Source organism: Megalops cyprinoides, chromosome 12 (genome assembly GCF_013368585.1).
Source record: "Megalops cyprinoides isolate fMegCyp1 chromosome 12, fMegCyp1.pri, whole genome shotgun sequence".
NCBI lineage: Eukaryota > Metazoa > Chordata > Actinopteri > Elopiformes > Megalopidae > Megalops > Megalops cyprinoides.
The window spans coordinates 17,337,228-17,348,477 of NC_050594.1; the positions used below are offsets into that span (position 1 = coordinate 17,337,228).

Here is an 11,250-nt window from a genome sequence, read left to right on the forward strand (position 1 = left end):
GTTCTCAGGCTCTGCTCCTCTGTTCCTCTGACCTTACCCTAGTGCTACCAATATCAGCATCAGGGAATAAGGTAATGCTAGTACTACAGTTCTATTACAATATTAGTAGTATAATTGACATGAGAAATTGTGGTGTTAGAATGGAGGAGAAGTACATTCAGAAACAACAGGAGTGTGTGTGTGTGTTTGTGTGTGTGTGTGTGTGTGTGTGTGTATTTGTATGGTGTGTGTGTGTGTTTGTATGGTGTGTGTGTGTGTGTGTGTGTATTTGTATGGTGTGTGTGTGTGTGTGTATTTGTATGGTGTGTGTGTGTGTATTTGTATGGTGTGTGTGTGTGTGTGTGTGTGTGTGTGTGTGTTTGTGTGTGTTTGTGTGTGTGTGTGTGTGTATTTGTATGGTGTGTGTGTGTGTGCGTGTGTGTGCGTGTGTGTGTGTATTTGTATGGTGTGTGTGTGTGTGTGTATTTGTATGGTGTGTGTGTGTGTGTGTGTGTGCGTGTGTGTGTGTGTGTGTGTATTTGTATGGTGTGTGTGTGTATTTGTATGGCGTGTGTGTGTGTGTGTGTGCGTGTGTGTGTGTGTGTGTGTGTATTTGTATGGTGTGTGTGTGTGTGTATTTGTATGGTGTGTGTGTGTGTGTGTGTGTGTGTGTGTGTGTGTGCGCATGAGCGTGTTGGTGCAGCTGGCTGTCTCTCTCCTCCCTCCCCCAGTCACCCAGTGCGTTGGAGACTCAGGCTTCACTTGGGCGCCCGCCGCTCATTAATCTTCCTGACACATGAGCAATCACCTCCCGGCTCCCTCCGTGTCATCTCTATTATCTCTATGGAAACAATATTTACTGGCTGTAGCACATCGGCCTGCATCTCCCCGCCAAGCGGTGCAGCTTACGATGCCTGTAACAATATTCATTTATAAACCCCGTGCTGCAATAACAGACAAGTCAACTGAAGTAAAGGAACGCATTGCTGCCAAATAGCACCAAAGGCAGGCCCCATATTTCACACTCTCTGTCGCCTTTTTCTCCGCTGAGCGCGAACGGATCCTCCCAGAGTGAAGGGTGTGGCTCGTCGCTCAGAACGCCAAATGTGATGTTAAACCAGTGTGGTTCGAAACAGAAGATGGAGAGTTTAAAAGCACCAAGGGAGGTTGCAGGGGGAAAGGAACAGAGGGTAAAGTGCTTTGTTGGACATAACGGTGCACTCATAAATCAGTGCTGTAAGCCCCACTAAGCTCTCAGTTTGGGAGGCACAGCTGTACTCCCCTAATGGTGAGAGGTTCTGAAGTGCAGTCACAGAGGTGAGGGAACTCAAAACCAGCACTCAAATAAGAATTTCAGGAAAAGAAAAAATTATGGTGACTTGGGAAATCACTAGTGGCCTCCCACAAGTTACTGAGGAATGAGAACAGGCCTTCCACAAAGGAGGGGGCTTATGCGCCTTATTTATATTTTAATCAGTTCTGTGTATCAGTATAATTGTGGAGAAGAATAAAGAGGAAGAGTGGCAAATAATACATAAATCTACACAAATAACTCTCACAACCAGCTGATTTCAATGTATTTATTATCACACGTGTGCTACTTTACTGACCACATATTTAGCTGCGAATATATTCGTCAAAGCAAATATATACGTTGCAATTACATAAAGCGGAACATGATTAGCTTTAGAAAAGCTACAGTACCTAAATGAAGCCTAATGTAGTTTCACCATTCTCTGGTAATGGTGAAAGCAATAGCATAAACCCATGGTTATTTGGAGTTGAATTTTAAAGCAGTCGTTCTCTATGACTTGTTCACCTCTTGTTGACGGGAGCCCTGGAGTGTTGGTGATGTTGTGCCACATCACATGGGGCGATCACTCACTGTGGGTTTGAAGGCTAAAGGGATAACTTTGAAACCAGTCCATTGACATGGTGTGGGCTTAGTGGACCGAAGAACACATATTCCTTAGAGTGGATTTCAGAAATATGTTCGATTGAAAAGAAATTAACTGTAATGGAAATTAGCATCAGTGCTGGTAATTAGTCAGATAATAGAATAATCACACTTCAAATTCTTGTCATTCAAACAAAACAGCAGTAAGACCTGAACGGTCAAACCTTACTCTTTCTCTTCACATCTGGATATTCCCAAAGCTCTTTCCCAGCAACATCTCTATTTGTACAAAATGGTGTGGGCTCTCAGCGGCAGCTTTATGGAGCGGATGCCACTAGATGGTTAAGATACTTACTGTTGTGTTGATGGAGTGCCATTAGAGTGTTATTATGCTGCCAGGGCGTCGTAGACCAGCTCGGAAAAAAGCGAGGCGGGTGATTTGCTCCTCGCCGTGCTTTAAGGTGCACCTGTGCATGAGAGGCGTGCCCCTCAGCTCCTGTGCAGACAGCGCGGTTACATTTGTCGCATTGTTTCCTTGTTTTGTCTCCCTTGCATGCCCTGCAAATGATGTGGAGTCTTAGTGCTGACGGTCTTTAAGGTTTTGAGAGGGGCTGACGCTGTCCTGAGAATCTCCACAACGTGTGTGATCCACGTGGCAGCCATCATTTCGGGTGGTCAGCATGAGGCCATTATGATGCATCATTTACATTGCCCCAGTGCCGAGCTGCAGTACATCCCACACCAGCAGTGACTGTGCAGGTTATACGATTACAGATGTGGTATACATGAGTGCAGTATCGCTTCTTTACAAGTTTGCAATCCGGTTGGTGAGATTAGTAAGGGAGGGCCCTGCATTCCTTCATGGCTTTAAATGGTGTGAGAGCTTGACAATGATATGCCTGACAGAGGGAGGGGAGCATGTGGCTCCACAGGGAAGTGTTCCTCACGGCTGACAGAGTGTGGCGGCCTCTCTCTCTCTCTCTCTCGCTCTTTTTCTTGCTCTTTCTACCCTCCCTTCCTCTCTCCTGCTCTTTCTATGCCTCTGTTGCTCCCCTCCCCTCTCTTTTTCACCCCATCACTCCCTTTCTCCCCTTTCTTCCTCCCCTCTCACTACCTTTCTCCCGTCTCTTTCTCCCCTCTGACTCCCTCTCTCCCCACCTTTTCCCCCCTCTGGCTCTCTCTCTCCCCTCTCTTTCTCCCCTCTCCCTGTCTTTCTCCCCTCTCACTCTCTCTCCCCTCTCACTCTCTCTCTCTCTCCGGCCTCCCTCGCTGCCGCCTGAAGGCTCAGGGATCTGCCGTCTTTGACTCGCGAGCCAGACTGCGGTGAGGGGAGCTGTCATTTGTCAACAAGGAACTTTGGCAGCTCTGTGTTTCCATGGGAACTGTCTGTTGCCGAGGAATGGTTTTGCATCACAAGGTCCTGAAATTGGTTCCAAAGCCTCCCAGGTTTCTTCACATAATTCTGTTCACCTTAGATTGCGAGCCAGCCTGTTTTCGCAATGTGTTCAGCACGAGGGGAGACACAGGTTTCCTTACCGACTCATGCTGCCGCTTTCTTAGTTACTCTGGTCATACTACCTATTTATCTGTTCTGCCAGTAACAAACATGAATGATCAGATGCACAGGATGACCCGGCCTTCATATAAAAACAGCTTAAATATTTTGTCCCTCTTGAGTTGACATAACATAATGTTCTATATTTTTAAAGGTACGCTCTGTATTGGACCTTATCCGCAAGGTGCTCAGGTACTGTAACCACAGTACATCATCACTTATTGTACATCAAAGAACAATGTTCCCGCATTTCATACCTGCTGTAATACATTTACACATCTTACCTCCATAGTAACATGTTCGCACATGATAATGCTTTTCAATTACATGTTCACACACTGCATTTTCACAGGTTTATGCTCATACATTTTAATGTGTCTGATATATTACACAATGACATTCCACATAACAATGTCACACAACAGACCCCTGCAGTCACATGCACTGAAAATGCATCACGATTTGCCCCGGAGCTTGCGTGTGTCATAATAACTTGGTGTGTGTGTGTGTGTGTGTGTGTGTGTGAGATCGAGCATGTAAGCTCTGCTCTTTTGTTGTGCCATTATGGCACCTGTCGGACATGTGTGCATGTTGTCAGCTGATGTAGTGACCTGTTCCCCTGTTTCCTTTAAAACAGAGCATTAGCCGTACACTTCCATCAACCAGCTGAGCAAGTAACCTTGGGTTTAGATTGTGTGTTTAGACTGTATGATTGCATTCTCTACTGAATACCACAAGTGTGGTATGGATAATATAAGTATTATAATAACAGCCTTTTATGCATAGATTCTACTAAGAGAGGGCTGAAATGTTACAGTGCATACAGCATTGGTTTGTGTGCAACTTCAATACCGGTGACAAAGCTATTGTATCCACCATGTACATCAAAACAACAATACAATGCTTAAAGCAAAGACTCGATAACTTTTAGTGAATGTGTTTCCCACGTCAAACAGGCCTTGAGCAAAAACAGCATGACACAGCATATAACAATAGAGGTATAAATATCAAGAGCTGACTATAAACTACTTATTACTTTGTAAACACAACCTGCAGAGGTCCATTGGTCCATACCTGGAAAAGCTATCTGAGAAATGCCAGACATCAAAGGAGGGAGGAGTCAGCTGACTGCTGTTTCTGGTCAGTCTTGGCAGGTAGAAGTCTTAGCTCTGGAAAGACAGAATCAACACCTCCAACAGGTGAGTAGACATGCTATTATACTTCTTTGCATTATAATTCACCAAGATGTACAAACAACTGCTTTTTAATATGCAAGCTGCTTTGACAAAATGCTTTTGATGTCATGTTGGGGGGTATTATGCTTTTAACAGTTACAGAATACAGAATAGATTGGTTATTCTGATCCAAACCTTAGATACAAATGAAAACACAACCAATGTAAAAGACCCATACAACAAGATCAAATGATTATAAGAATCAAATCATGCCAAGCAAATGTAAGTCTGCTTGCGGCTGTGTCTGACCGGGTCAGATCCTCTAACAGTAAGTGTGATGCTTCTACGTCAGGTTCTCTCACCCGAATCTCAAGGATTGGACTTCCAGCAGAGACTGAGCCAGCCATCATGAGTGAGATGTAAGTCCTTTACATGGAGGAGCGTTTGAATAAGTGCCTGTCTTTGTCTCGTCCCCAGAAGCGAATAACTCAGAATTTGAGTAATCCTGTTATGTATGCTAATAAGATTAATACTGAATACCACTTGGATTTAAAATATTTAAAAAATATAATATATGCAAATATACTACTGCTAAAGATACCTGAAAAAGACAGACTATACAACTATATTATATATATACACACACATACACAAACACACACACACACACTCACTCACTCACAAACACTTGTTTTATTTATTTTTACATGGGGGATAACAAAGGAGAAACACTATTTTGATTAGAAGAATAAGATTGACTAAATGAAGATTGCTTTACTGCGATTTTTCAAGGTGCCGTATCGGGGCTTATTTTTATCTTACATAACAGTAACTGTAGGTGAAACCAGGGGTTTTGTTGATGTTTTTTTCCCTTCTCCTCCTCCTCCAATCTACATGCCTGTATTTTGGGTACTGAACTGGGTCGTCACTGTTTTCATAAACAGTCCTGTTGTGTAATTCTCCCTCACAAAGACGTCCTAAATCCTTATCTGTGAAACCCCTGGTGTAACCGATCAAAACAATAATAAAGGACAAAAACACAGTGACGGGCGTGTGCAATAACGGTTTGGAAACTGAAAATGTAACCAGCAGGTTTCAGGTTGAAATCTGTTGTGCAATGTACATATCCTGATTTTCTGGGTACATACAGATGTACAGTAAATGTACAGCTGCATACATGGATGATATTTTTAAAATATAAGATGTTTAAGTGTCATAAGAATCTCCAGTCTGTTAAGTGAGCTGTGTGTATCTTAATGCATGAACACAATGTAGGGATGTATATATAATGCAAATATCTGAATGTTTTTATAAAAAAGGATAATAATATGTTATGGATGGGATTTGGTCACTGAATAACGTTCAGTGTGTAACAGCATTAGACAAATATTATGAATTCATGTGGAAAAGGTGGATATTGTCTCATGTTACAGAAAAATTTAAGAGGCCAAATTTTTCAAAATACTATGCACTCTTTGAATACAGGCAATACTCTTCTCCCATGATCAGACAACCACTGACTCTGCCCTAACTGTATGGAGATTACATTCCATGTTTCCGTATAGGACAAAAAGGCAAGAAGAGAGTATAACTTTGTGTTAATATTTCCATCTACTGATCTGATGCAAAGACGATACATAGAGGCGGTCACATCATATCACAATGCAGTCTGAATGAGAACACACCAGCACAGAGCTGTCTTATGAGTAAAGTCCCTTTGGTAAATGTTGACCAGAGTATTAATCCAGCTTGTCTGAACCGGGAGTATGGTGGCTTGCTGCATGTGGACAAGGCATAATCTATAAAATGGATTCTGATCAGTGACATGTACGTTTACCACCACAATCCAGCGTAAAGTTAACAGCAAGGATCAAAGGCAATGGAGAATGTGAGGTACATTTCGTTTCATTTGTTTGGGGTGGTTTTTTTTTTCTCATTCACTGATGCTCTTCTCTGCACCAGGTCAGTCTGCATTGAAGATGAAGATGAGTGCTGCATGTGCATGGGGGAGAATCAGAGAGAGAAAGAAAGAGAGGAAGAGGTTGGGAAAGGGAGAGGCAGTGAGTGTGAAAGGGTGTGGAAGTGATCGTGTGAGTCACTGACAGAGAAAGAGGGAGAGCAAGAGGGAAGGAAAGGAAACCAGAAAACAGAAATAGAAAGGAAGGAGTGGTGGATGGGGTAGTCTGGGTGAGTGAAAAGGTGAAAGGGAGAGAAATGAGAGGACTGGAGAGAGGGAGCAGGAGAGAGGGAGAGACAAAGGGGGGGAGAGATGGAAGAGGAGAGAGAGAGTGACAGAGAAGGAGAGGCAGGATGTGAGTGTCAGTTATCTGGTTGGGCTAGTGTGTCTAAATCCCAGAGCTCTGTCTTCTCAACACAGGGTGTGTCAGCCTTGAATCCTTTCACCCTCATCCTGTCAGGACACATCTCCTTGCTCCAGGGGATCTTAGCTAAAGGTCTATTTGCACGCAGGGAGACAGTACCCGGAATGACACCAGCTCCCAGCATAGCAGGGAGGTCTGGGAGATTCTCTGTTATATTCTTTTGGGCTTGGGAGCAACCTTAGAGCACTGGACCTGAGGGTTGTGGTGCAGTCCAAGATGGGACAATGCTATTGTAACCATGAGCTAGGCACTTTACTTCAGCTGGCCTATTAGACCATATGAATGGATAGCAGTGTGTAACACATGTAAGCGCATATGTCAACACCCTGTTCTGATAGTGACAAGTGACAGATCCGAGCAATGACATGAATTCACTCACAGACACAGACTTCAGTCATTGGATTTTGAGTGAGACATGTTATGTGGGAACTCACTGTCTCACTGTGTACCTGTGAATACCAAACTGAAAGACAAAGGTGTGGGATGTACCCAAGAGAATATAGGTGAGGCAATTCTGCAATGGTCATGTGGCAAGTGAGGCCACATGGTCCTGTGGAAAAAAATATTAGTCACTGAAGCTTGACATTGAGGGTTATCAGGGAATGCTCATCCAAAACAGAGGCCAGGATGTTTAAACAGCCAGTATTGTCCTATCTCTGATCACAATGAACTGTGGTGTTATTCTGAAACAGGCTGTCAATGAGATACCGGACATTCTGAATTTTTTTGAATAATGTGTGATTATCAGGACAGATGAGCTAATGATAACCTAGTTTTACATTGTAAATGTGTATAAGATGCCTTCCCTTTTTTACCATTGGCACAAAGGTGGGCTTCAATGTTTCAAAGTGCATCTCTTCTGATGTTTTCACAGAAAGGTTTTCAACACCCCGTGCCTTGATCTTGAGTGTTTCCTGTCTGCCAAAGCTAAACTGAGGCAGGAGGGCCTCCTGGATTCAGTCCTTAAGGCCAACCTGGAGTATGCCATCCAGGCGCTGGAGAGCATGCCAGTGACCAAGCGAAGCAACGTCTCACTGCTGATTGAGGGGGAGCGTCAGCTGGTCAAGTTCACCTCGGGGAACCCCGTCATCCACTACACAGTCAAGCTAGGTGGCGGCAGCCCCGAACTGCACCAGAAGATTTATGTGGGAGCCAGGCTGAATGCTTCCAACATATCCGCCTCCCACTTCGCCGGCCACCGCTGCCAGGATGAGTTCGAGCCCTGCCTGGAGCAGGCCCAGAAGGCCGTGCGGGAGGGCGGCATGGTCAATGTGGAGCTGAGGGTCATCTGCAACGAGCTGCAGCTGACCTACGTCACGCACCAGCCCAGCACCACCATCACGGTCAGGCCGAAGTGCCGGATCAGCCTGGGCCGCGCCCTGTCCCTGCAAAAGGCCCTGGAGGTCAAGACCTGGATGGAGCAGAGGGGCATGATGGGAAAGGGCCTGCTGGCCTGCTTTCAACATCTTCTCTCCAGCTACAGCCAGTACCAGGTGGAGAATGCCAAGCTGGTCCTCCAGAGTGAAGGCCAGATCATCGAGCTCATCAGCGGCCGGCCCGACTACCACAATGTGCAGTTTTACATATTCGCCGACGCCAATAACGAAATCCAGAGCCAGAGGGTCCAAGACATAGACCTGTGGGACTATGACTAGAATCATCCAGGATTCCCAGGATATAAAAAATGAGTATGGCTCTCTTACCACAGTGAGGCACAAACGAAATCAGTAGATCGCCTCATTTCATAAAATGCTCTTTATTCCTTTATGCCATCTCAGTTCATTAAGGAGGTTTATGCATGCTTAATAGCAAGTATTAAAGCTTATTAATTATACACAGTAGTGCAACTGCAGTGTTTTATCATTTTTTGAATGTATATTTCTATTTTTACAGGTTTAGAAGTAATATGACAGAGTCACCTGAGTAGCATTAACCTATATTGCACTACAATTACTGTTGCCGTTTTCTCGTGACTATAACTTGTCTATTTTTTTCCAAACTGTTTATTTTTTCTCTCTTGTTATTTTTTACTTATGTGTGTTGATACACTAAATACAGTTAAATAAAAGGCTAATTAAATTATCCAGTTCACAGCCTCACTAACTGCAAATCAGACATTAATTGTGTACATTTGAACAAAACAAGGAACCTCTTGTTATTTCAAATACAGCAACCTTCCACAAGGCCAGGGGCAGAAGCTTAGAAAGAAAGACTGGGTCTAAAGAAACTACTGATGTGAGGTGAAGTGGTTAAGGAGTTGAGCCTGTAAACCTGATGTTGAAAGTTCAGGTCCCTGGTGAGACGCTGCTGTCACGCCCCTGAGCAAGGTGCGAAACCTGGATTGCCTTCATAATTACATGTTGTAACACCGCGCAAGGTAGGTCCCAGGGAGAGGCGCAGCATATACAATCATATACAAACAAACACAGCAAATACAGTCTCCCCAGGGAAAACGTTGGGTGTTTATTTTATATATATATATATATATATATATATATATATATATATATATATATATATACAAGGGTTAGTCCCTAATAAGCCTTTCAGGCTGCTGCAAACGAGTAGTCAAGAAACAAGTGCTGGTCGTATCAGGTAGATATCCACTGAAAAGGAAAAAGGTCAAATAAAGAATTTCCTACCAATTTCCACACAACAATTCGGCAAGCAACACTGGTAACCTCTCCTAACTGTCCACACCCAACACAGGTGTCTAAGGTCTTTTATCAGCCCTCAACCGTTTTGTTCGTGTCTTATTTTATGCTATGTATCACACGTGTTACGTTACATGGTTAGTTATGTTTTCATCAGTGTTATTAAGCTTCTCATAGTTTTCACCGCTGAATTTGCTATACTTTGTAACGTTAAATCACTGTTTCCTCAAGGCTAATGTTAGCTAGAATTTCTCCAGCCGTGAATGGGCTAATCACACCAGTGTGCGTACGCGCTAAAGGGATAATGACAGGCAATTGAGTCCATGGATGGTCTGTTGTTGCTCTTGGCTGGGAAGGGGCATAGTCAACGGTACATGACATACTGCCTCTCGATGACAGCTCTCCTGGTTGTGTCACAAAGTTATTAAAACATGTAAAGTATTCAAGAGTGTCTGCTGTACCATCCAACATGATATAAGCGAGACCTGTCTTTCTTTTGAATGCATGGCTGAATGGCACATTGACGCAGAAGAACATCTGCTCCCTAGAGCCCTCCACAAAGGTCAAAGCTTTTGAGAGGTATCACTCTGGCTAAGTGCTTAGAGTCATGCAGGGTGAAAGGTCAGGCATGTTGAACCTCCAGAGCTGAGCCTACCTCTTCTGTGCTTAGGCTATTCATCCATAGCAAGTTCATTCTCAGCTAGGTATGACCTATATCCAAGCTTTTTAACCATCAACAGTTGTTCTGGAAAATCTCTTGTAGAAATTGCTGAGTTTTTTTAAAGAATATTTCAAAGAGTGAAAGATTTTGATGTGAACCTTTTGTATATTCACTTTAAGACTTGGCTTATAAAAGTGATTAATGTGAAATTAGCTGGCATTGTGCAAGTAGAAATATGTGAAAGTTAGATTTTTTTGGCCTAGAAAATATCTTTCAATCTTTTTAAAACTGATTTTTAATGTTTCAAAGATGTATTCAGTTGTAATGTGAGAGATTTAGATTGTTTCAATAAAAAAAAATCAGCAAAAATACCAGATGCACTGCCCAAAATGTGAAAAAGAGAGAGAGGAAAGGACAAAGAGACTAAGTATCACTAAAAAAGAAGAAAACAAAAAGGAAGAGAACATTTTAAAAACAAAAATTTAAATATTATAAATCTAATTCCCTGAACACAAAGCAGCATAATCAAATTAACAAGCTCATTTACACACTTTAACAAGCTCCAATTTGTGAAACCCTAATAATATCCACATCAAGAGCCCCATCATTACACTCACACGCTGCCCAGAGAAGAGAGAAAGAGAGAGCGAGAAACTGAGAGAGAAAGAGAGAGCAAGAGACCCGCTAGGCTCGCACGACACACCCAGTCTGTGGTCTAATTGTGTTGGCTCTGCTTCAGGCAGGGCACCTCCTCGGGTCCTGAATCAGTCTCTTGTTCCTGCGTTTGGACTGCTCCTTCCACCACTCATCCCCAAAGAATGCATCTTCCACGTGTCCTCCAGCCTCGCCCTAAATCACTGCCACTTTGTTTTTTTTCCCTCCCCCAAAACACTTTCTTTTCTTTTCTTTTTTTTCTTTCTCTCTCTCGTTCAAATCAGCTGCTGGTCC

At 43.3% G+C, this 11,250-nt stretch overlaps 1 protein-coding gene across 1 annotated transcript; it reads left to right on the forward strand.

The window, feature by feature from the left end:
* The first annotated feature begins 4,556 nt into the window (after positions 1 to 4,556).
* LOC118787113 lies at positions 4,557 to 8,978 on the forward strand. Its single transcript, XM_036542543.1, has 3 exons — positions 4,557 to 4,630; positions 4,959 to 5,025; positions 7,862 to 8,978. Exons 2-3 carry the CDS (start codon positions 5,015 to 5,017, stop codon positions 8,640 to 8,642), a joined length of 792 nt encoding a protein of 263 aa, XP_036398436.1. The 5' UTR covers positions 4,557 to 4,630; positions 4,959 to 5,014; the 3' UTR covers positions 8,643 to 8,978.
* Positions 8,979 to 11,250: the final 2,272 nt, after the last annotated feature.